This window comes from Marmota monax, unplaced genomic scaffold (assembly GCF_021218885.2).
Source record: "Marmota monax isolate L192 unplaced genomic scaffold, Marmota_monax_Labrador192_F-V1.1 WCK01_AAM20220418_F8-fsc00051, whole genome shotgun sequence".
Taxonomy (NCBI): Eukaryota; Metazoa; Chordata; class Mammalia; order Rodentia; family Sciuridae; genus Marmota; species Marmota monax.
Window position 1 is genome coordinate 8,841,055 of NW_026695202.1, and position 26,533 is coordinate 8,867,587.

General features: G+C 55.3%; 1 protein-coding gene across 1 annotated transcript in view; it reads right to left on the reverse strand.

Annotated features, from left to right (window-relative positions):
* Positions 1 to 26,533, reverse strand: part of Myh9 (myosin heavy chain 9) — an 83,193-nt gene that overhangs the window by 46,958 nt on the left and 9,702 nt on the right. Inside the window, exons 2-3 of the mRNA XM_046429428.2 lie at positions 4,952 to 5,303; positions 286 to 442 (exon numbers count right to left, since the gene is read on the reverse strand). Coding sequence (XP_046285384.1) covers positions 286 to 442; positions 4,952 to 5,284 — 490 coding nt within the window. The 5' untranslated portion in view covers positions 5,285 to 5,303. The remainder of the gene's footprint in view (positions 1 to 285; positions 443 to 4,951; positions 5,304 to 26,533) is intronic.

Here is a 26,533-nt window from a genome sequence, read left to right on the forward strand (position 1 = left end):
GGGGACTGTGCCACCTCCTGAAACGAATGGGACCCAGGAAGATAATCAGGAGACACATTTTCTAAAAGCTTCCAAAACACTCTGTCAACATGCAAACCTGCCAATGGCCCTAGCTCCCATATGATGACTCCCATGTGATGCTGGCCACCAGGCAATGTCCCACTGCCAGCCACCAGGTCAACGAGACACCGAATGGGAGTTAGCAGCTACAGAGCCGTCGGAGGCCGCGGCTGGAGATGTGGCCCGGGGAGGCCAGGCAGGCGCTCCCTGCTGCAAGGCCCTCACCTTGCATCATACTCCTGTAGGCAGTGTCTGTGATGGCGTAGATGTGCGGTGGCATCTCGTGCCTCTTCTTGCCCTTGTACATTTCCACAATCTCCTCGGAGTAGATGGGCAGGTTCTTGTAAGGGTTGATGACCACGCAGAACAGGCCTGAATAGGTCTGGAAAGAAGAGAGCAGAGGAGTGGTCAGGGGGCCTCGTTCTCAACAGCGGGGAAACTGACAAGCAGCTCTGCTTCAAGGCCACGTCAGCCCGGCATGAAAGTGCTCCCTGGTGCCCCTGCTGCAGGTGGGGGGTCACCAGCAACCTCCCCGCCTTCTCAACTGCATGGCAGCTGCCAGCTTTGCATGTTGACAAGCTGCACGTCAGGTGGTACCACAGCACAGCAGACACAAGTCCAGCTACAACACTCAGAGCCCCGGGCAATAAGAGACGCGTCTGACGTGTCTGTTGTGGCAGAAGAGGAGCAGAGAAAGGGAGCCGCTGCAGCCCAGGGAACTCAGTGGAGCCCAAGTTATTCTACCCTGAAGGGCTCCTGGGGACGCCGGGTTGAAGCTCTTGGTGCTCCTGAGCCAACCTGATCCTCTGTGGGCTCTGGACCCCTCAGAGCCAGCCCTCTCCTGGAGGCAAATCTCTCGAAAACTTAAAGGCCTCGTTCATGACCCCTGTGAGCCTCCTCTTAAGACTCGAGTCTTCTCTGGAAGAAAGAAACTCAGTCAATACCCTTCATGTGAGCACCTAAAATACACCCAGTACTGGAAATCTGACTCGAACAGATTAAAATCAAACCCCAGGAGTCTGAGAGCCAAGTTCACTTCCAAGCAAGGGCAAATGTCTTAACCTCTTACCCTCCATTTCTCAATCTGTAAAATGGACACAGAGACGCACACTGCATTGGGTAGTAACAAGGCAGAAGTAAGATCAAGTGCTTGGCACAGTGCCCGTGTGGCTGTGGAGAGCAGCCCCGGGCAGGTGGGAGAGCCACTCCTGCGGCAGCGGGGTGAACGAGCTGGCTGTCCTCGGAAGCCCACGTTACTATGACCATTCATTGTTTTTCTAATAAATTTCCTCAGCCTTTTCCTCCAGCCACCCCACAGACTCCCAACAGCTACACGAGACCCCCGAGACCATGCAGATGGCAGGTGCCCAATTTGGGGGACCTGGATCTCCTTAAGCAGTTGGAGTAACCCAAAAACCATCTTCTTAGGAAGGTAGTCCTGACTCAGTTAAGGGACAACAAGGTATTGGGCTCAGCCAGGAGCACACACAGGTCTCATAGTTGCCAACGCCAACTGCGTGCTGGAGGCCAGTTCTCTGGGCACCTACCTTCCACCTTGTCCTCCTCATGAGCTGCCTACGCCTTTGCTGCTCACAGATGTCCCCTCGAGCCACAAGCAGCCACCCTGAGGGGCTGCACCCTGATGTCAACTGTGCCCTCTCCAGTCACCCCCAAAATGAGGTGGATCTTCTGGCTTAACCCAAAGACAAGGCCTACACAGGAACCAGGTGTGAAGACAATGGCCTTGGACTTTCCAGCAGCAACTGGACTGGTCCACGTGCAGAAGGACCCTGAGCTGGGACCTAGCGAGTGCTTGTAGGAGGGGACTCGGGTCTGGGCCTTCCCTTCCTCCTGGATGATCAGCCACTTCCCCTTCCAACGACTCTCTTCCCGAGGGACCAGGAAGTCCACTCGTGGAGTTGGCAGCCCGTGGGCTTGGGTACCACAGAAGAATGGAGTCAGGCAGGGACCTCTTCTGGTGCGCCTGTGTCAATGTCGGGTGGGGACAAGACAGAAGGCCAGAGAGCAGTGAGGTCATCCCAGGAACTCCAGACAATCGAGCTTTGTTCTTGGGCTTTGAGAAAACCCACACTCTAGGAAATCCAGACCAATCAATGCCAAGGACACATGGGTACATGTAGGGAGTGCCACAGAGCCAGATGTTTAGAAACAGCTGGCATCAACAGCAAAAGGAGGCAGAGGGTCATTAGGACAGGTCTGTCGGCTGGGTAGGCAGATGGCCTGAGCTCAAAGCTCTTTCTGTGGGCAAATCCCATCTGACCTGGGCGGGCACCATGGGGCAAACAGCTCAGGTGGCAGGGAGCAGCCACACTGGACACTCACGGCAGCAGACCCTGAGGAGTGGCTTGGCCCCCACACAGTCACGCTAGGGAGCTGCTCATTCACAGGCTACAGAAGCTCTTGGTGCCCAACTGCTCCTGTCCCAGGGCCCTGCCCCCCGCGCCCAGGAAAAGAGAGCAGCTGTGCTGCAGCAGCAGCCATGGCGCCCACGATGCCAGCAAGTGTGGCCCAGAGGCTCCTGCGGTCACAATGCAGAACCTTGTGCAGGGAGACGTGGCTGAGAATGAGGTGGCACCCCCCACCCCAGGCAGCCACCGATGGCCTTGATCTTCCCACAGCTCTGCACCTGCTGGGTTCTCCACCAGGAAAACTCTGGGGACATTGGCTTCCCCCCTAGTGACACTGCTTAGCAGGAGGCCAGTCTAAAGGACCTGCACAGTGGAGGTGAGCAGAGTTCTAGAGGAAAAGCTCTGGTGTCACATCACAGCTATGTGCACGTGCACACAGAGCCCTGCAAGTCACCTGCAGAGCAGAGACACAGCAACTGGCGGCAAATGTGCTGAAGCTGGGGGGTGGTTTGTTTTGCTGGGAATCAAAGCCAGGGCCTCCAGCAGACAGACGCTGCCCCTCAGCAGAGGGCATCTTAGCAACTCATGCTCCTCCTCCTGGAGGGAGGGGGCCTGCAGCCAGGGAACAGTCAGGCATAGGCGGCCAGCCTGCTGCTCACCGGATCCAAGTTAACCACGGACCCCAGAGGGGGCACACAGGGGACCAGGTTACCTTCCCAGGACGGTGGCAGCACAGCAGTGCAGGCCTGCTGGAGCATCACCAAGTCCCCACAGGAGTCTATGGATGAGGAAGTGAGACCCTGCATGGCCACACCACATCCCCCACATGGTCAGTAAGGGACCTCGGGAGCTGGGCTTTAACCCAGGTCCTAGGGCTCCAACTCCAGGCTCCGGAGTGCTCTGCTTTACTGATCCAAGGCCATCCCAGCTCAGTCACACACACAGGCTGTGACATGAGTGATGAGGCCTGCCAAGGAGCACTCCATTTCCCGTGGGACCATGGCTCCCGTGTGATCCCTGCAGACAGGTGCTGCTTCCTTGGAGTCCCTTCGTTTACTGCAGTTCGCTGATGGTGAGTTTCAGTGTTGCTTTTAATTTCAGGAGCTTTTAATTTGTCCATACACACCGTCCTTAAAAGACAGATGAGAGAGAATGGGGCTGAGAGTTCCTGTCTCATGGCTGCCAATGTCTGGGTACATGACCCCGCGTAAGTCCTTTGACATCTGCGGACCTCAATTGTTCCTCTCTGCCAGAGTGGAAGGCTGAGCCAAGCTGGTCCAGGGAGAAACGAGACATTCCGTCTATCTACTTGTGGACAGGTCCTGGCCATCATCTCATCCCCAGAGGGTGGTTATCAAGGCAGGATATAAGGCCCTCATCATCAGGCATCAATTGAGCAGTCGCCAAGCAACGCAGTCCTCATAAGTTCTGGGCTGGTCAGGACTCAGGGCAATCCACAATGGCCTGGGACTCAACTGAGGGTTTCAGCTCACCTTAGTGAACTCGGAAGTACCAAGCCAGTGGAGTGGGCAGCACCCCACAAAACATGTCACCCAGAAATCACAGAAAATTAAAAGGCTGGCCTTGGGGGGGTCCTCACCACCCCTGTAAGCAGAATGAGCCCGTAGCCTCCTTCTATCACCTATGTGACCACGAGCAAACCCCTCAGTGGGGGACTTGGTTTTGCCATCAGCAAAATGAAAGGAGGGCAGTAATAACCCAGAGGTCACATATAATGACCCTTCCGTCCAAGACCTTTGAGGACTGTTATTCAGAAGCAGAGCTCTCTCCTCCATGGGGACACACACCAGAAGCAAATGTCTGGACTGGGCAGAGGAATCTGGGGTTGGTAGGAGACAGAACCGTGTGTCCCCAGGACCAGAAAAGCTCAGGCCTTTTACAGAGAGGCTGGGATTCCACTCGTCCCTCCATGTTCTCTCGCACTGCCACACACTGTCCTGCAAATGCAGCCCACCAGAGGACAGAGATGACACTCCTGGTCTCTGCATTCACTTCCCCTTCGTCTCACGGACATGGAACTCGGGGGCCAGGGACTCAGGATCCCAGTCTTACTCTTGTGGCTCACCTTTGTTCCAAGTACAGTCCCCAGAAGGAGGCACACCCTCGGCCTCCATAAGGCACAGATGGCAGAGTACCAGAACCAAGACTGGAACAAACAAAGAGGGGAGGAACCAGACGGGAAACCAGGAGACTGCACGCCCTGCTAGAAGGAGTTGACCACGCTGGCCTGAGCCCACACAGTTCCCCCGAGGCCAGCAGATGGGCAGCCCTGAGGCACAGCAAGCTCTGCTTCCTGCATTCGGCTTCCTGCTGTGTTTCTGGCCACACAGGGAAGTGAGAAAGGTGACGCTGTAAAATCACCCCGCCGGGACGTTCAGACGCCCAAGGTGGAGCCTGCCCCCCAGCATCCCTGCCCCAGTATTCCCAGAGCCCTCTTCTCCCGCAGAGCCGGGCACCTGGGGTGCGGGCAGACCGGGCGCCCTGTCCTGGGAGCCACTTACGTAGATGAGCCCTGAGTAGTAGCGCTCCTTGAGGTTGTGCAGCACCGAGGCTTCGTTGAGGCACGTGAGCTCAGCCATGTCCTCCACCTTGGAGAACTTGGGGGGGTTCATCTTCTGGATGTCGTCCTTGTTGACCTTCACCTTCTTCCCATTCTCCACCAGCTCCACGATGGCCTCCTCGCCCACCTCCTCCTTGAGACTGGCGGGCTCGAAGCCACTCTTGTCGGAAGGCACCCATACCAACTTCTTGGCGGCCCAGTCGGCCTGGGCCAGCGGGTTATTGATGAAGTTTTTGTCCACGTAGAGATACTTGTCAGCAGCTTGCTGCGCCATGATGACTTACAGCCAGGACCTGTGGGAGAGGAAAGGACAAATGTGAGCGCCAAGGACATCAGCCTCTTCTCCTGTGAACTCTCATACAGCCAGGCCACCACACAATGTGCCAGGATCCCCCGCTGCACACTTCAGAAAGACACGCACTGCGGGCAAAACAGGTTGACAGCAGCGAGTCTGCTAGAAATCAGGGGTCAGGTGTGTCACTTGAGGGCCACCCAGCCAACCAATGCCACGAACAAAACCACTCTGCAACTGACAAGCTCAAGAATCTCGGGTGGACGCAACTACAGTCACCATGCTACGCTGACCTTCCACCACACAATTTAAGAGGACATCCAACAAAAACAGGTCTCCAGAGAGCGGAGAAAGACAACTCACTGCACCTGCTCACTGGTGGAGGACTCCACCAGAGTCAACTAAGGGGACAGAACACCACCAGTACATCCTGCCTCCAGATTCTAATTCCATCTGCTTAAAACATATCAGAGTAAGAACAGAGAAGTCGGGCTCCAGGGACATCACAGAGAGAGGCAGCACTCCCCGCAGGGCGCAGCTGAGATGCCAACAACATTCCCAGCTTAGGGGCCAGGAGGACAAAACCAGGATAACCCTCACGGCTCCTGAAACACTCGCACACGCCACCTCGAAAGAGTGTCATCCTACCTGCTAGGTGAGGTGCACCGTGTAATCCCCCATTTACAGATGAACAGGGAGGACTTCCAACCCTGCTCCTGGGCCTTTCCAGTCATTCCACCCCAGAGGTACAGGCTGGGGCCCCTAAGGGCCAGATGAACCAGCACCAGGACCTGACCCCCTGGTCGGAGACGCTGAGCCCCCGGCCGCCCACCAGGGAAGCCGAGAGGCGCTCCAGCCTGAGCTCAGGACCCGGGGGGCTCTCCCCTCAGTGAGATCAGCACCCACCCCGCCACCCCGGAAATCCGGAAACCCCAGGTCCACATCCTTCCGCGTTTCCAGATTCAACAGGGACTTGGACTGGGTGGCTTTGCTCCCGTACTGTCCCCGGAAAACAAACCCTGTAGCCCCTGCAGGAGACCAGGGACCAGGGCGCACTGGCCTTGCAGGACCACACAGAGGGAAAACAGCGTCCAGGTTAGTGGCGTTGGCTGAAGGCCCGGCAGACTCCGGCTTCCCCAGGGTCTAAACCAGCAGCACCATCCAGCCTAGGGTCACGGCAGCTCCCACGGCCAGGCCACCCAGGTGAGCCAAGGCCTCCCTGCCAGAGTTAATCCCAGTGGTCCTCTGCCTCCCTGTGCGCACGTGAACGCTGGCCAGCAGCTGTCCCTGCCACATCCCTGCCTGCTCAGGACCTGCAGCGAGCGCAGGGCAGAGACCCCTACCAGCGGCTGGTTCCTGGTCTTTCCCAGCCCTCCAACCCACAAAGAGTAAGATAAGCTGCCACCAATGCCCAGAGAGAAGCCACTCAAACCCTCCACAAATCCTAAATTCACTAGTCATTAGGGGTTTCTCTACCCCAGGCCAGTGAGGGCACCGGAGGGCATCTTCACAAGGTTCCTACCAAGGGGAGGAGGGTGAGGGGATGGTATTAAGCCAACCAGCATGAAACCCAGTTTATTCACCACCTCACTTAACCCTGGAAGAGAGCTTTTATCTTCTCCAACTTAAAAATGAAGAAACAGGCTCAGAGAGGGCAAGTCATCTGCCCAGAGATGCCCAGTCCAGTCATGAAGATGGACATGTCTGCCAAGAAGCTCAGGACACCAGCAGGAGTGGGGAGGAAAGCACTCAACTAACATTCACTGGCTGCTACTGGACAGCAGGGAGGCCAGGCGTGACCCTCCCCAGGGTGGAGTTATAGTGTGTTACAATTCAGTATCTCCCTCCCTCGGCCTGCTGCTGTGAGGCGACAACCCTCATCAAAGCCTACTGCAGCCCAGCGACATGGGCCCTGGTAGGACCGACAGCAGAGAACCCACATCAGGGGCTGGCTCTCGGCAGGCCCTGGGCTCCTCCAGGCTGCAGGGAACCAGGCGCCCAGGCCATCCTGGAATCGGGGTAAACCTCGGCTCGGCCCTCAGATCAGTGGGGCAGCTGAGGGGCCATGAACACCATGGGAACTGGCAGGGGAAGAATCCCACCCGACTCCCTCCCCACCCTTCAGACCTCAGCAGTGGGACAGTCAAGCCAGCACTGTCCACCCCTGGTGGCTACAGAGGCCTGGAGACCAAGCCCCACTTCCTGTACCGGAACAAGGCAGGGTTGAGCCCTCTCCTTCCAAGGCCTCCTGGGAAGGCCGCCCTGCAGAGCCCCCCTTGCCGGCACCTCCCTTCCGCAGAGCTTTCATTAAGCAAGGCTGGGCCCTGCCTGGCCCGGCCAAGGACAGTGCTGCTTGGTCTCCACAGCTCTGCTGGAGTGACGTGGGTCGGCGCAGTGCCAAGACCAACACGGGGCTGGGCTGCTGGGGGACCTGCAGGTCATGACACACGGTGGGCCCCCTCGCCTGCTGGATGGGACGGGGGCGGAGGCTGCAGCTGAGCTTCTGTTCCCGCCTGTAGCAGGTGAAGAGGCTCCTGAGCCCAGAGTTCACCTCCGCAGGGTGCAGTGGACAGGGCCGCCTTAGCAAGGCTCCCCAGGACCAAATTATAAACCAGGGATAGTAAGGAGTTGCCCAAAATTAAACAAGGGGCACTCTGGGAAGGGCTCCAGGGAGGCTGTCCCCCACAAGCAGCCACACGAGGCCACTTCTCCTACCCTGTCCTGGGACATGCTACATGGCCTCTGTGAAACCTGTTTTAACTGCAAATAGGAAGACTTTCAGGAATCAAACAAAAATGCTACGCTCATTTCCTGAAGCACTCACCCCACCCAAGTCGGTTGTTGGCTCATAGAAAGCCACCCCTGGCCACCCCTGCGTCTCCCTGCTACTCCGACCTCTCCTCACTGGCGACAAGCGCTGGCTGACCGTTTTCATCCCAATCCTTCACTTGCAGGTGATGCCGCAGCAGCTCAGAGGGAAGTGACTACTCAGCCACACATCTAGGGACGGGGACTTGAACCCAGGACTCTGACCCCAAAGCCTCCCTGCTGATCACTTAATGGCTGCATGACGTCCGAGGAGGTCTTCCTCTTCCTTGGCGTACCTCCTGAGTGGCAGCTGCTGGCACAGGAGCAGGAACCCTCTCGTGCCCCATTTGTGCCCTCTAGTTTCCCAGAGGGCAGGTTCGGGGTGGCTGCCACTCGGGCAGCACGGCCAGCCGCTATCGCTGTTCACGGGAGCCCTCAGTGGCTGAGCGGAGGGCCCCTGGGGAATCGCCTGGAGAGCCTGGGGAGGGTCTGCGGAGCTGGCGAGTGCCCAGGGGCGAAGGGGAGCCAAGGGGAGCCACGGCTGGGGCCCAGTGCAGACTGTGGCGGGCGGAGCCACGCCCTCCGTGGTGGCTTCCTGCGGGTTCCAGTCCAACTCCCGAAACCCAGGCAGTTGCCTTTTTAGGCCATAATCGAGCAGGACACAACCAGAGGCTAAATTAGGACTCTCAGGAAATGACGAAACTGAAAGTAAATGGGTTGACCAAAAAGCTCTCCTTTCAACTGGGAATGTGCTTCCTCGGTTCCCTGACTTCTCCGCGCCCCCAACACCCGGGGACCTGCTGTTCCTCCGGAGTCCCCTAAGGAGCCTCGGCTCCCTTCCCTTCCCGCTTCTTTTTTTGCTCATAAGACAAACTGCTGGCCTCGAGGCCGGCCTCTCTGCTAAGCCCGATCCGATGGAGGCGCCCTGAGCTTCTCCAGCCCCAGACATCAGGACCCTGGCCAAGTCCTCAGAGCCACCGGGGCTCCTCACAGGGCCACCGCCCACAGCACTGGCTCCTCGCCCCGCCCTGGCAATGGTTTCCCGAGCCCTTTAGCCTCACAGTCATTTTACAGGTGAGGGAAAAGAGGCTCAGACAGGCCACCAAACCCAGGTTCAAACGGAGACCATGTGGCTCCCACGCCCTGCTCAGCTTCCCATGACCACCTCCCCAATGAGGACACTGGGGTTACGGGCAGAAACCACAAAACCCTGTGGTTCAGCAGCCAGGCAGGACGCGTCCTCCAAGCAGTGCGCCCACCTCCCTGCTGGTCTGAGCTAGGGACTCTATACCCACATGCCAAATTGCCAGAGCTGGAGGAAGAAGGTGGCAGTGGCCTGTGCAAAACCTTAGCCTTCCCTAAGCCTGGCCCCTTGAGCTGGACCACCTAATCCCCACAGCCGGGGCACCCCAAGGTTCCAGCTCACGGACCCCGGAGGCCTCTTCGCAGACGCTGGAAGCCCTGTTCCTGCTTAATCAAGGATGTATGCGACAGACCCTTGGCTTTGGTTTTCCCGTTCCCCATCCATCCCAGGCAGGACACATGCTCTCACTCCTGTGGCAGCTGATTTTGAGCTGAAAGAAGATATCAAGTCCAGAATTCCACCATTAAGGAAGATTCTGCGAGAACAACTGTCCCAACATCACAGAAATCTTCAAAGTCATCAGCCTCATTTATCAACTAGTACACAGTGAGGACAGCAGGCAACTCCATGATGAAGGAAGAAAGGTCCCACAGAGTTAATCCCGTAGTGGGCGCCAGGACAGATGCACCCACACCAGCTGAAGTGGCAGTATGAGCACCGAGGTACAGAGCAGACATAAAGCCAGCCCTGGTCACTGTGGAACCCGCACCCGAGGCGGGGGACACCCACCAGGGAGATGTGCAGGAAAGATGAGTGGACAATCGCTGGCCGTGTGACCTGGGCCACTGCCACCATTGACTCCACTTGTGAATGCTGATAACGCCTCGTGCTCCTTCCCCGTTTTACTCCTTATTCCACGTGCGTTGCGTAAATGCACCTGACACTGGACAGCACACCCCCATCAGGGGAGGGCCACACCAATAACACTCCACCTCCAGACTCCAGGAAGGCCGAGCAGAGGGAGACGGGACTCAAGTGAAAACACACGAAAGCTCGGGTGTCACGAACGGGATGTCACCGTGGTTACCGCATCAAGCTGCATCCTTGAAGCTGGGCAGAAAATTGGTGGGGGAGGGAGGAGATGGTAGAAAAGCATCTCAGGCCAAGGGAGAGAGTGGGAGCCAACATTCAGAAAGAGAGCAGTCGTTTGTAAATTATATATAAGTTGGGCTGGGGATGTGGCTCCAGGATAGAGCACTTGCCTAGCATGAGCCAGAGCCTGGCCTCCATCCCCAGCCCTGCAAGAAATGAATTATATAAAAGTGATGTGACCAGGGACATCAGTATTTTCTCAACCTCAGCACTGTGAACATTTGGGGTCAGATAAAACTTCGTTGTGTGGGGATGGTCTGTATATTGTAAGGTATTTAGGGCTCTACCAATTAAAGGCCAGTAGTCCTCTGTCCCCTGTGTGACAGTAGAAAACATCCCCAGACATTGCCCAATGTGGGGACTAAGAGGAAAACCACCCCAGCTAAAGCAGAGTGGCCAGATGGACAGTGTCTTTCCCAGAGATGGAGACCCAGAAGAGGTGGCAGGCCTGGGAGACACGGTGTGGGGAAGGAGGGTGGGATTTAAGGTGCTGGTGGGAACAAGATCACCGTGAAGCCAGGGTCCTGCACGGCCAGTTGTCTCCAGGCTCTGAAGCACCCACACTAGATCTCTTCCACGAGACAGTCCTCAGGGCAAAAGGACCCTGGGACCCAAACAATGACCAGCATGGGTGGCACTTTCAGCCAGGAATGACTGTTCTCCTTGTAACAGACTGTAGTTTTAAATTATTTTGACAGTTTGGAAGATTGAACCCTACCATTGAGCTAACTCCCCCACCCTTTAATTTTTTTTTTTTTTTTGAGACAGGGTTTTGCTAAATTGCCAAGACTAACTTCAAACTGGCAATCCTCCTGCCTCAGCCTCTCCAGTCAGTTTCTGGGATTACAGGTGTGCAACACCACACCCAGCATAGTAAAATCAGAGCTGACCTAAATTCAACCTATATTCATCTACATATACATTGTGTATATAACAAATCCAGGGCCCAGCCCTTTTAAAACATTTTTAATTGGACAGGGTCTTGCTAAATTGCCCAGCTGGCCTTGAACTTGCAACCCTCTGGCCACAGCTTTAAAGATCCCAGAGATTATAGGCTGGCCCAGCTTTAAAGATCCCGGGTGCCTGAGATGTAGCACTTGCCTAGCATGCATGAGGCTCTAAGTTCAATCCTCAACCCTACAAAATATAAAGACCCAGAAAACCCCAATTTAAAAATAAATCAGCAAACCAGGAAAAGGAAGCTGACATGCCTCCCGGGCAGGGTACGAAGCTCCCTCCCAATCTCCAACTCAGAAGCTCAGCCTGTGATTCACAAGCAAAGTTCACCTGCGTCACACGGTCCAGGTGCGGGTCCAGGTGCGGTCCAGATGCGTAATGGAGACAGGTGTAGCCACGTGTGGGGGCAGGGATTGCTCCCATGGCTGTGCCAGCCTGTCCCGTCCTGAGAATTCCACCAAATGCTACTTAGTGAATGTTTTATGGCCCCCAGGCTTAGTCCAGGGAGTCCATGGCTCCCACTACTGTGACCCCAGACAGATCATTTCCCACCCGGAGCTCTCCCCGGCACTCCTCAGACCCCCTGAAGCACCTCCCCAAGAGCGGCTGCCAGTGGAGGACCCACAAGCAACATCCCACCCTCCTTCCCCACACGATGTCTCCCAGGCCTGCCACCTCTTCTGGGTCTCCATCTCTGGGAAAGACATTGTCCACCTGGCCACCCTGCGGTAGTCACCATAGACTCCTCACCTGGAGTTTAGCAGCCTCTACATTATCTCCAACAGCCTGGCCTCCTCAGGGGCTGCTACAATGCCTCCCTCCTGGCCTCCCCGGCCTCTCCTACAAGGCCCTCAACTCAATCCTCCCAGCTACCTTCAGGGTGACTGCAGCTCACATTTCTGTTTACACTACCTCCTATTTTATGGATATTAGTAGTGGCCTAGGTCAGAGGGTTGAACAGGTCCACACCTCCTCCAAACCCCCAACATCTCGCCTAGTGAACAAGCCTTTGACCAGCTGATGACTCTCCCAAGCTCCCTCTGCCCTTCCTTTCTGCAGCTGTCCTTCTCGACTCCACTCAATCAATTCCCTGTTCACATCCCACGCTGCTCACTGCTCGGGCTTCAAAGAAGACATGTCCTCTGTCCAAGGACCCTCTTAGATCTCAGCTCACACGTTCTGCCTCTGAAAGGCCCTGCTCCCCCACGGACCCCCCTGGGCGCTGCACTCATCTCCACCGCAGTAACCTGAACAGCTGGATTGTAATTACTTGCAGTTGTATTTGAAGACAGGGATCAGGTCTCAATCATTACAACTCCAAATGTCTAGCACAGGCCTAGAGCAGGGCTCCGCTCGGGAACAAATGAATGAGTGCACTCATCAGTCAACCAACAAGGAACGAGGCAAAGGCGTGGGAGGAGTGAACAGGGAGGTTTCTAAGAGGTAGAAATCCTCAGGCTGCGTACAGAGGAGGGAGCAGGGAGACTCAGCCTGCAGACACACGTGAGGGACACGGCCACTTCATCTGCCACACAAACCATGCCGTTCACAGACTGATTTTTATACCCCGAATCAGAAAGGAAATTTTGGGGCTTTTAATCTACAAAGAGAAATAGTGAAGATCATTTATTGCCTACCCCCAAGAAGCTCTGAATAAAATTAAGTGATTGGCAGAGGTGGAGGCACCTACCACCTGCTGACAGACCAACACCCAGGAAAGGACACTGGCTGAAGGGACCCTGCACCCACTGGGATGCCATGAGCAGGTCCCAGAAGCCTTCGGCCTGTGCACCTGCCTAGCAAGTGCCACAGCCACCCACCTCCGGTGTCAACTCAGAACACAGAGATGGAACTTGCAAAACCCCCAGCCATGGGCAGGGGACATGGGTTCTGCAAATCCCAAGGTAACTGCTTGTCATGCACCACAATGGAATGGAATAGGCATGACTTTGGGGTCAGACAGACCTGGGTTTGCATCCCAAGTCCCCTGCACACAATTCCTGTGATCTTGAAGCTATTAGCACCTCAAAATCCTAGCTTCAGAAAAAGAAAAAAACAGCTCCAGCCCAGGGAGCACCTAGGCACCTTAGCGAGAACCCGTCTCAAAATGAAAAATAAAAAGGGCTGTGGAGGCAGCTCTGTGGTAAAACCCCCCTGGGTCCAACCCCCAGGAGCAAAAGGAACCTCCATCAGAGGAATTCAAGTTTTGGCACAGAATCTGATTTTTGCCACTCTTCTACTCTGACCACTGACCTCGTGACCCACCCGGCCTCCCTAGGAATGACACTCAAGTTTCTGGAAGCCCCACCAGCAGAGGACAAGGACGCAGAGCAGCACTACACACCAAGACCCTCAGGGCCTGTCAGCGCTGTCCAGTGGGGTGGGCACCGAGGGCACCCCAGGAGGAAGGCTCCAGGCTGGCCCGGGACATGGACATGCTGCTGACGGCTGCACAGCCTGCAGAGAGCTGGGTGGGGGTTTGAATCTGGTGGGGCACTGCCGGCTGTCAGCTATCCCCCACGCCTCAGCTTCCCCACCTGCGAGATGTCCTACCTACAGGCATGGGCAGCCCTCAGCTCAGCAGGACAATGAAGTCTTCCCGCCAAACACCAGGGCTAGAGAGCAGTGTCTACAGGGAGGTCCTGAGGTGGCCACTCTGCCCTGAGAAGAGAGCACTGACCTTATAGCAGCCTTCCCACCAACCCCACCCATGAGCTAACAGTCCCCAGGCTGGGGGCCCACAGGGGTCCTCTGGCTGCCCAGAGCCCAAAAGATAGAAGCCAAAGAGGAACAGAGGGGCTGCGGGTGCCCCCTCCCGCCTCAGGAATGTTGTTTGCTTACAGAAGAAGCTGAGGCTTGTTTCCATTAGCCCTCTTCCAACCCCAGCTCTGAGCTCCTGCTGATGCTGAGCAGATAAGGAAACCAGACCAGAGAAAAGGCCAAGCAGCAATCTAGCTCCAGAGCCCAGAGCCCATCCCCTGCCCTTCCTCCTCAGAGGCTGCACAAACAGGTTGGGTGACTCCAGAGGACCCAGGGACACTGAGTCACACTGTGTAAGGCAGCGTCTGTTGGTACCTAGTAGAGCCCAGGCCGTCAAAAAGGACACCAGCACATCTCTAAAATGTGCTGTACCACACAATTTTTATCTGTCAATTCAAAAATAATTTTTGGCAGTGCTGAGGCTCAAAGCCGGGGCCTAGGCCAAGCAAGTACTCAACTTTGAGTACACCCCCGGACCAGTGATTTTTTCAAAATGATACTAGAATTGAAAGAAACTGACCAAATCATGTTAAAAGCATGAACAAATATGTTATGTATGATTTTAGTGCACTTTAAAAAAAAAAAAAAGAGACACCAGAATTTTGTGTAGATTTCTTGCTCCTACACAGTAAAGGGGTGGGGGCAGGGTGTTTATCTTGGGATGAGATGAAGTCCCCGGAGCTGGAAAGGGGGCACCTTACCCAGGATCTTATCAGCCATTTAGGAATGTGGACTTTATTGTAGGGACAAAGAGGGAAGAGGGGAGGATGACATCATGAGATTTGTATTTTAAAGAGATCACCCTTCCTGACCTTAGCTGAGGGAAAGTACCCTGCCAGGCCAGGGGGGTGGTGACCTAAAGGGGAAGGCCAGCCTCCCTGCCTAGGCTGGGAGAGGGATCAAATGCTGTGGGAAGAGGCAGCAGCCAGATTCCACCTGAGACTCCAAAGAACCTGGCGCAGGGAGGGTCCTGGGACTTGACATCGCCTCGCCTTCACCCCCCAGGTGAGAAATGACTGTATCCCAGGAGCTCCAAGGCCAGTTCTTTCCAAAATATCTTGGGCACAGACCTCAGGTGGCACGTGTCACACTGACTGCACGGTACTGTCCAACAGGGTCTCCCCAACTAAGAAGATACTGTCTCAGGGCCACGGATCCGCAGCCCCAGGACTTCTGCATAGAAACCCTCTCTAAATGAGGGACCAAATCAGTCAGGGTGGGATGCAGTGAGCTGGGGACAGCCTAGTCACTCAGCATGGTAGCCCACCTGGCCTAGAGAAGCTACCTGGCCTCTGGAACACACCAAGTCCCTCACTCAGTGTCTCCCACCTCCCTTCCCAGCCCCTGGTCTGCCACACTCCACTCCAGAGCACAGCCTGTGCTCCCGTCCCCGCCCAGGCAGGCTGGACGCCCTTCTAGATTTCCCCACTGTGCCGGCCCTCCAGGCACCTTTCCTAACACCTCTGCTTCTCTGCCTGCCTCCCTGCCATCTGCCCTGAGACCTCCTGGAAGGCAGGACTGTGCCCTTGCCCCTCTTGTCCAAGCAGTGACTGAGCCCCATGGTGGTGAACTGGCAGATGAGGTCCCCGCAATGTGGCTCACAGTACTTGACCCGTTTGCAGGTGCCTGGGTGTGTTTTCTGGGATCCTGGCTGTCCACAGAATGGCCATGCTGAGGGCCACCCCTATTGTCCTCAGGGCTAAGGTCCACAGGATGGAGGGAAAGGGGAGGAAGAAAGGAAGGAGTGGGGTAGGCAGCTGTGGCCCAGATGAGCCTTCTACAGGGGCATGGCTTTGCCTTAAACTGGCTCAATATTTTTGCAGTGAGATCACACGTGTGTCTCACCTACTTGGTAATGAACTTTCACTCAGCCGCAAGAAACTGCAAAGAAAAGCAAGTTGCAGGAGCGCCTCCAACCTCACCTCCCCCAGGTCTGAAAGGGCAGACAGAACTCCTTGGCTGGGTTCTGGATGGAGGTGCTGGGCGCCTGCCAGCCCTCCTGCAGGTAACCCCCCTGAGCCCGCTGGGGGCTGCCCACACACGCAGGGGCAACCTGAGCCCTGCAGACTCCTGCAGCGAAGCGGTCCCTCCCCTTCTGTCCCTCCCCTTCAGTTGCGCTGATAGAATGGTTTTTTCTTTCCTCAAACATGTGAGCACAGTTTGCTGAAACTCAAGGCAGAAAAATAACCATACTCAAAAGATTTAATTATATGGCCTCCGACTCAATGGGAAAGTGCAGAACATGGTTTTCTGAGCCCCCATCATCACTGCTGAGAAGTCCAGTCCAAGGTCGGGAACTGGACAGTTTTTGAAGACCACTCAGTTCACAACCCACCAGACATTTGGGGTGGTTACTCTCTTTGTAATATTTAAAATAGTTTTCTATTTTAATTTCTCTTAATTTGTGCATGGTACGGAGAAGTGCTGGATCAAACCCAGAGCCTCACCTGTGCTAGATGAAGTTCTGCAGCAATGAGCTCTGCTCCAGTCCCTAAGGAATGATTTTTAAAACGGAGTTATAGTGCCACTTCCACTGACAGCCTTCCTGCCTCTCTTCCTGGGGAGGGAGCTATAAGGCAGGGACAGAATCTGGTCACCACCAGGTCCTCACTGCCCAACATAAGGTGTGTGCTGAATAAAACCTGATCTAAAGTGACCCAAAGCAATGGGGGAGTATACAGACTTCCCAAGGGTCCAAATTCCAAGAGTCAAGTCTAATAAAAATAAAATCTCTGCCGTTCATTCTCCCTGGTTTCCGGTACTGGGGTTTGAACCCAGAGGCACTCTTCCACAGAGCTATATCCCAGTCCTTTTTATTTTTTATTTTGAGACAAGAGTCTCAGTAAGCTGCTGAGGCTGGCCCTGAACTTGTGATAGATCCTCCTGCCTCAGCCTCCCAAGTCACTGCGATTACAGGTGTGTGCCACCACACCTGGTTTCTGTCATACACATCTAAGTGACTAATGTTAAGCCCAATAACCCCAGACCTTATTGTCCAAATATCAGTGTGACTACCACACCGCTTGCCTCTCTCTTTAGGGGGTCAGAACAGGGCTTCTTGGCGACTGTCCTCCTGCCATTCCACTTTACTGCCAGCTGTATCTGATGCACACTAATCTGTTCTGTTTCTAGGAGACACATGGCCGGCCACGGATCAGCAACAATCTTCCTGAATCAATCAGTCATTTAAGTGGACTGATGAGCCTCATCCCTGAGAAGGAGAGGCTTTCCAAATGTGAATGTTCACGCTTGACCTTCACAGCCGCCTTAGACCCAGACGCGGGAGGCTGATGGATTGGATGAGAGATGCCAGACCCAACACTTAGCCAACAGAATACAAGTCAGGGTGACCTGGCCCCCTGGGCCTCAGTTTCTCCACCTGTAAATGGGACAATCGCAGCTGCCCCCAGGACAACCAGGAGGAGCAGGAGAGGATGTGCAGGTGAGGTGCACCCCCACCCCACTGCCCAGATCTGGCTGCCAGGCCATCCCTGCCCCTCCTCTGTGCATTGTGGGCATCCAGCAGCCACCAGTGGCACAGTGCTGAGTGGCCGTGGCAGGCCAGGCCCTCCCCCACACCTCAGCCCCTTTCCAAGACGTCTGTGCCCGGGTGAGCTCACAATGAGTCAGTCAGAGACCAGAGACGCTGCCCTCAGCCCCCTTCAGGGGTTTGGAGTCACATCCTGCCTAACCCAACTCAACGTGATTTATTCCACCCCAGGAATGCAGCTCATTTCCCAGAATTTGGTCAAGCCCTTCAGTCAAGGAGTTTGATCCTGCAGGGTCTCTGTCCCTCTGCAGACTCAGCCACAGCGGCAGCTAGGACTCCCTGCAAGACACAGCTGACCACAGACCCCCAGGAGAGAACACGGGGCCCAGACATCCCATGCTGGGCTCCAGTTTTGTTTAAATCTCAAACCACAGTGGAATTATACATGTGTGCACGTATGCACGCACGTGTGTGTGTATATATATCTTTTATGCATTTATTTTTTGTGGTGCTGGGTTGGAACCAGGGCCTCACATGTGCTGGGAAAGCACCCTGCCATGAACTATATCCCCAGCTGTTTTTTAAAAATTTTAAAAGTTGAACTTTTCATCACTAATGCAGACAAACATGTGGAACAAAAGCTTCACGAAATGATATATACATGCTGTGCACACTGGCATTTTCCATTCAAGCCTATTTTATTTCACTTCTAAAAATACTACGTGCCACCCACTGAAGCGATTTCCCGACCCACCATGAATCTCAGTTGACAGTTTGAAAAACCTGATCAACCCTCACTGGGCAGAAGAGCCACAGACTACTCCAGTGACTGGCCCAAGATCACATGGTGAGTTAGGCCAGGCAGAACTCCAGTCCAAAGCCAAGGGGCATCTCTGTGGGGACCCAGCCCCAGGCAGGTAAGATGGCAGCTGCAGCAATTCAACAACCTGGCACTTGTCAGACACGCTCGTCTCACAGGCTTAAATTGCAGGCTCCTGCCAACCTTGACAGAGCTAAGGCAGGTGCCATGCTGTCCCCTTTGCATAAACAGGAGGGACTTGGAGGCTCAGGGAGACTGACAGCATGGTGCGTGCACACCTGTACTCCCAGCTACTTGGGAGGCTGAGGCAGGAGGATTGCAAATTCACAGCCAGCCTCCGCAACTTAGTGAGACCCTATTTCAAAATAAAAAATTAAAAGGGCTGGAGGTGTAGCTCCGTGAGAGAATACTTGCAGGCAAGTATGTGTGAGGGCCCGAGTTCAAGCCTTAGGACCACCACCTAAAAAAACAAAAACGAAGGAAAAACATCCAGGTGGAAGAACAAAGAAGAGTCCAGGGTGACAACAGATCAAAGCTGGTCATATTCAGTACAGTTAGACGCCACTCCATCTGCAGCCCAGCCCACGCTGAAAGGACGCCCAGAAGCGACAGGACAGCTAATCCGAGAGACGAGGGAGGCCTCTGTCCTGGGGAGGTGGGCGTGCTGCTTCCCAGCTATACCCCTGGGACAGCAGAACCCCTCATGCCTGATGTACTTGGCCCTTGACTGACACACACACACACACACACACACACACACACGCGGTATCAACAAGAAAGCCAGGGTTTCTGTTTCTCTAGGTTGGCGGCGAGGACCCTGAGAGAATGTGCTGAAGGTGTGAGCCTGTGTCTGACATGGAGGGGCGCAAAGAGCTCAAGTGCAGTCCATGGACTTCCTGGAGACCCCTTGTTCCCAGCTCAAAGCGGGGGAGGCTCTGTGGCCCCCTTTCCCACCAAGGTTGAGGCATGAGGACCTGGAGAGGGATCCCCTCCTTCCTTACCCTCTAAGACACAATGGTCTCATGAAGAGGTCTGTGGGGTTGTGCCCAGGACAATCCACAGTGGGAGTCTGCGTGGGAGAGGAAGAGAGGTCACTGCCCCTGGGCCACAACAAGCCCCCTAACAGCCTGGCCTCCAAAAGAAACCTGAGACTGAAGGGCTTCCTGTATCTCCTCCCCACTTTTCTGCCCCACGGGACTTTCTCAGCTGAGCCAGTGGTGCCAGCCCTGGGCACGAGAAGGCACACAGAGCAGAGCCAAGCTTTCCAGAGAAGTTGGGGGACAAGTGGCATCCGCCTGCCCAGGGAAGACGATCCAGATACAGACAATGGAGTGAAGATAAAATCCATTTATCTCACACTTAGGAGAAAAATTAACTTACAGTTCCTAGAGCGGCCTGCATGGCACCCTTGTCTGAGGCTGGCCAAGCCCAGATGACCTGGAGCAGGGAGCTGCTGGCAGGATGACCTCAGCACGTCCTTCACCAGCAATCTGGCTGCTGCTTATTTTACCACCCACCAAGAATCGCTCCTCTACCAGAACCACAATCTGGTTCCAAAGTGGCCAAGGCTGCACTTGAGAAGAGGAAGAAACGGCACTGCCCCTAGCTGCAGCTTGGGCCACACCATCCCATTGGGGGCTGAGCCCTGCCCCGCCCCGCGCACACACCTGTGCAAGAAGACACACCCACACAGAGATGGTTACACACATGCACACAAGAGCGGGCTGGGGTCAGGGCAGAACCTGAGGCTCTCCTGAGTCAGGCGGGCCTGGATGTGGGTGCCAGATCCTGCACTCACTGGCTAACTGGCCCAGTTATTTAATCATTCTGAACCTCCTTTCCTTCATCTATGAAACGGAAACTACCAAGCCCCCTTCGCAGGACAGTGTGGACAACTAAGTAAGAGCCACTGGTGCTGTGTTCTGAGAGCTTCCCAAGTGACCGCCCTGGACATAGCAGCCCTCTGAGGTAGGGGTGTCTGAAACCCGGCTGCTGTTGGCGTCTGCACTCTGCAGGTCTCACTGGGGACTCTGACCCCTGCCCCTGAAGATGCACCGAGGCAGCAGATGCACAGGGACATCTTGCCAAGCTCCTGGTAGGACCTGACAAACAGCAGCTGTGATGTGACAGGAAGAGGTAAGTGCAGAGGGGACCCTGAGCTTCCCGTCCCACAGCAGAGACGGCCTGCTCCGACTTCCCTCCAGACACCTCTGAACCTGACTGCTCTAGGAGGGTGGGTCGTTCCCCATCACTGCTCCTCCCCTGTCTCGGAGGGGAGGGCCCAGAACAACCAGGAGTCCAGGACTCCCAACCCACCACAACCAATCAGGAATGTCCCAGGGTCTGGGCACCACAAAGCTGCCTGGTAGAGCAGGAAGAGCCTGAGTCTGGCCCCAGACCTTGATCCCGGCTCAGGTCTGCAGGAGGATCACATTCTTTGCATTCTTGTCTGAAAGCCAGAAGAAAGGGGCTGGGCAGGCTGGGGGGGGGGGGGCGCGGGGATCCACTCTCTCAAACCAGAGATGATTAAAGCCTGGACTTGTCCAGGAGGGGAAGAGCAGGCCCTCCGAAGCCTCCCTGGAACACACTGCTCTTCCAAGAACACGTGTGATCCTGCAGTGGCCACGAGTTCAGGGCCTTGCACCTGGAAGCCCCCTCAGCCCGGCATCCCGTCTCCCCACCGTGAGAACACAAGGCTCCAGGCCTCTGTCAGTTCCTCAGTCTCAGGCTGAATGGAGAGAAGCCCAGCACTCACTGCAGATGGAGCGAGGGAGGAGTGGGGACAGTGGGGGAGGAGAGAGGGGACAGTGGGGGAGGAGAGCGGCACTGGGGAGGGCGGCACTGGGGAGGGCGTGCGGGTTCCACAGAGCCTGCAGCTAGGCAAGTGGATCTGTGACAAAGCTTGCACGGCTTGGCTTGGCGCTATACAGCCTCCTCCTCCTCCACAGGAACCCGGTGGGGGTGGCAGGCCGGGTGTGAGGAAGGCAGGCTGAACAGCATGCTGGTGGGCTGGGGAGGAGGCCGCGGGGGAGGGCAAGAGAGAAGAACAGGAGCCAGGTGCCCCCCACCCTGCCTGCCCACCCGCACTGCTGGCCACCTGAGGGTCTCAGGCGGAAGAGGGAGGGCTGGATTTGACACCTGGCACTACGAGGCCAACAAGGAACCAGGACTCCGTAACCACTGTTGCACAGGCGCAGTCTACGAAACCCAATGTCAAAAACATCACCCACACCAGTTTAAGTGACATGAGAAGGGGCGGGGGGGAGCAGACGTGGAAAATAACTGGCCTGAAAATCAGAATCTGGGAAAGGATCTTAGATCCTCACTTGCTACCTGGTCTTGTTAGGTTCCTGGAGTCTCAACATTCCCTGCTATAAAACGGGGATGCTAATACTGCCACCCTCACGGGATTGTGAGACTTTAATTATAATAACCTGGATATGGCATAAAGCTTTATATATGGCATAAAGCTTTATAAAGTGATAGGAAAAACAGGTTAAAATAGATGGGGGGGGTGACTGGGGATTGAACCTGGGAGCTCTGATCCATTAAGCCACATCCCCAGCCCTTTTTACTTTTTATTTTGAGTCAGGATATTGATAAACTGCCCAGGCTGGCCTTGAACTTACAATTCTCCAGACACTAGGACCACAGGCGTGCATCACTGCGCCACTAAAATAGGTTTTTTTTTTTTTTTGGAACAGGAATTAAACTCAAGGGCACTAGAACCCTGAGCCATACCCCCAGCCCTATTTGAATTTTATTTAGAGATAGAGTCGCACTGAGTTGCTTAAGACCTTGCTTTTGCTGAGGCTGGCTTTGAACTTGCAATCCTCCTGCCTCAGCCTCCTGGGCCGCTGGGATTACAGGCGGGTGCCATGGCGCCTAAAATAGATTTTTAATATATAAGGAGTCACCATGCTGGGCAAACTGCACATGAATGAAACAGTAACTGAGCACCAAAACCCTCTGTGGTATTTCTTCTCCTCACACACAGATAGGGAAAACTGAGGCACAAGGTGGCAGAACCTGCCCAGGGTCCGTCAGCTGGCAGGTGGGAGAGTGGGGGTGAGGGCAATGGGCGTGAGCAGGAGGCAGCAGGAGAGGGAGAGGGGAAGGGAATCCAGATGCAGAAGCCAGGGAAGTAGAGCCCTCTACCCAAGGGCGCTTGGAGAAGCTGAACCAGGTCTGGACGACCCACATTCGGGGTCGAGTCCCTTCTCTTGTCTCCCAAGCACACAGGGAGGGCGTGGGACAAATCCTGGGGGTGACCCTGCAAGGGGAAGCGAGCTCAGCATGTCAGCTGGGTGGCCCTGCACTGCAGGCTGGAAGCAGTGGGCCCAGGCGTGGCACTCGGATGGCAAGCTGCAGGCTGGGGACCAGCTCAGTGGGTAGAGTGCTTGCCTCGTGCACAAGGCCCGGGGTTCGATCCCCAGCACAAAAAAGAAGGCGGTGGCGGCAAGCTGCGGCGCAGCTTCAGTTACAGTCCTGCGCCCACTTTCTACTCCTTGTTGGAGTATAAAGGGTTCATGGGGAGGGACCATCTCCAAGGACACTAGCCCAGGAGCACTGGGCAGAAGGCAGGGTGGACCAGGGCCCCTGAAGGAGAGATGAGGCGAGGCGTCACTAAGGGGATCCCAAGTGGAACCAGGGAGCAAGGGGACAGAAGCAGGACGGAAGGAGGAGGCGCAGAGGCAGGTGCAGGGAGGGCCTGAGGTTGATGGGTCCCTCATGAACCAGACACTACACGAGTGTCAGAGGACACCCAGAAGCAGGTTTCATCAACCCGTTCACAGGTGAGAAACTGGGACCCAAGCAGTTAGGTAAACAAATGGCAGAGCAGCATCCTGGAGGCAGGACTCGGTGCTCCTCCTCAATGAAAAAAGGCGAGTGGAATGTCCCTGGGCACCCAGAGCTCCATTCTGAGCCACGGTCTGCCTCTGTGCACACACCCTCACCCCTCACAGACTGGACATCCCCGCCAGTTGTTGAAGCCTTAACCCCCAGTACTTCAGAATGTGACATTTGGAAATGAGGCCTTAAAAGAGGTAATTAAATTAAAGCAAGGTCCTAGGGGTGGACACTAATCCAGCATGATTAGTGTCCTGACACGAGACCAGGATACGGGCAGGCACAGAGGCCACGTGAGGACACAGGAGAAACAGGCTGCCTACAGGCTGAGGCCTCACAGGAAGCCAAGCTCCGAACCTCGATCTTGGACATCCCCCTCCAGAACCCTGAGAATCCATTCCTGCTGCCCACACCCCCAATTTGTGGGGCTCTCTTAGGACAGTCCCAGCAAGCTGACACCTGCCCCTCACTTGACTCCTGTTCTCCATGCAAGTGCCATGGAGAGGGCCACAGCAAGGGTGTGGGCAGTGCCCCCAGAGTCCCCCACTAGCATGGAAACCACAAGGACTTCAGTGGCTCTATTAAATGAAGCATCCCAGAACCTAGAACAGTGTTATATAAACTAGAGGAAAATGGGATTTAGTCCAGTTGCACCTTCTGAACGTCCACCTCCTCCTCCCACTTTCTCTCTTCCTGTGCCTGCTCTCCCTCCTCCAATACAATCACTAATAAATGTCAGCCTAGTGGCTCACACCGGTGCTCCCAGCAACTCAGAAGGCTGAGGCAGGAGGATCACAAGTTTGAGGCCCACCTGGGCAACTTAGCCAGACCCTGACTCAAAAAATAAGCAGCAGCTGGGTATGGGGGTGCACGCCTGTGATCCCAGTGACTTGGGAGGCTGAGGCAGGAGGATCACAAATTCCAGGCCAGCCTCAGCAACTCAGCAGGACCCTGACTTTAAATAAAAAATTAAAAGGGCTGGGGATGTGGCTCAGTGGTAAAGCGCCTCTGGGTTCAATTCCTAGTACCAAAAAACACAAATAAATAGAGCTGACAGAGCACCCCGGGGTTCAATCACCAATATCACAAAAAACAAACCAGCCAACCAAAAAGCCTGGCTGGCTAGTAAATATTTTTAAATAATATATATACTTTTAAAGACAGTCTTCAGCAAAACAGTAAAAAAGATGACAGGAATGAAGGAACGAGACACCTCACCTCACAGGGAGGGAGCATCGTGGTCTACCAAGTGCTGAAATCCTCCAAGGGTGTTTTATTATTAAAGCAATGACGCCAGGTCACCCTGTGCGGTGGCAAAAACAGCTTGGGTTAGGGTTCACTTCGTTGTTCTTGCTTTGGGTGCACATTTAAGGGGACGGGGTCACTGAGGAGACACCATGACAAACCTCAACCCCAGAGGCCTGGCACCCACACAAAGCCAAACTGCAAGCAGGGGAGGGGTGTGAGGGGCTGGATAAAGCCTAAAACACCCAGGGCCAAGGACAGCGCCATCCCCAGGTCCCAGGCCCCTTCGTCCCCCCTGCAGCAGGCATCCCCAAGTCTTTGGCTCTTTCCCAAACCCAGCTCCTCTCCTGCTAAGACAGCAGCACACTTCAGGTCAGACCGACTGGGTCTGAGCTGGGCTGGGGAAGAGAGGGAAGCACTGCACCTGGCAAGGAAGCGACCCGGAACCGGAAAGAACACAAGGCCAACCAGCCCCTCCACCCCAGCAACCAGCCCAGGGCCAGCAGCCTCTCCCCGCTGCCCAGCCCCCCTCACGACAAGCATATATTGGCTCAAAAGCAGCCACTAGGATTCTGAAACTTCCTCTTTACAACAAAATTAAACTGTTGCAATTGACTGCTACAATCCTTGGATCCTGCCAGGGAGGAGAGCCACAGCAGAGCCCAAGGTGCCTGCTGTGGCATCTGGACACTTCAGAGACCTCCACCTCCATCCTCACCCCCCACGGCCTCCTACCCACTTTCTCTGCCAGGGCCTCCCAGGGGGCTGGGCCCCCCCACCTCCCCCTAGGGGGCTTTCTGGCCCGGGCCTTGTTGCCACCAGCACACACCAGGCGGGCAGCGGCAGGTGGAAGATCTTCTCCAAGGAGCTCTAGAAAGACTGGCCAGCTCTGGAGTCCACATGGCTCAGCTTTCTCACCACTAGTGACAAAGTGGTTTTCCGTGTTTTCCATCAACTGGATTTGGGCACCCAGAAAGCCACCAGGTCCTCTGACCCATCTCACACCACAACACCAGAGGGAAGCACTTGCTATTCCCAGGTCTAGACCCAAGCCCACCAAGAGCACAACCAGGACCTCTCAGGCACCTGTGGCCTGGCCCTGGCCCTGGCCCGCAGAAAGCTACATGGATGCTCAGGAGGTATTTGCTGAATGAATGAATTTCCAAGAGTCAATAAAACCCATGGAACTTTCTGGCAATGTAAATAATGATTCTTCCCCTCAGTGGACCATAACATGGCGTTAAAATATTCATTGTGGAGACTGCTGCCACATAGGAAACTCCATATTCTAGCCGAGAAGTGAGAACACACAGTATCCATTCTGCTTACAATTATGCAAAACACGTGTGTGTGGACAGGAAACCCAGAGAGACGCAAGAGTGGCCGGGGTGAGGGGGAAACGCGCTTCCTGCCAGCTCCGTTGCTATAACCCTCACCCTACTCCTTACTTGCCTTGAAAAGGAAACTGATCCAATAACAATGATGCCTCTCAATATTCTGTGAAAAAAATCTCACCCCAAGTCCTTTGGGAATGATTCGCACCACAGCCAGAGGGCACAGGCAGAATTCCCAGCATTAATCCATTGGAGATTAATGACCTGGGAGTGGAGGCCTGCACTCCCACTTCCCAGGAAATGGCGCAAGGAAGCCTGGCTTAATGGGCTACCCCGGCCTGTGAGGGAGCTGGGCCCAGGAGCTCCCAGAGAAAAACCTTTTACCAGCCCAGGTGACTCACAAGGCTTTGGGCACCCTGAATCACCCCTGAACAGAACTTCGATGGCGTCTGAGTGACTGAACAAGGTCCCAGCCCTGAGCCCTGGACAAGCCCTGCCCTGTCCACACCTTGCAATCGATCAGTTCAGACGCAGCCTCCTCCAGGCAGCCCTCTCAGCCTCCCCAGGCTCCCAGCACCTGTACCTGCTAGAAGACATCAGCTCCCAGAAACGAGGCTCCACGTCTCCCTCCCCTGGCACCCCAGCACCTGGCCCAGTGCCTGGCACACAGGGAGAGCCGAGTACGTCCACCGAAGGACAAAGGGTGGGACAGGCGGACACATGAAAGCAA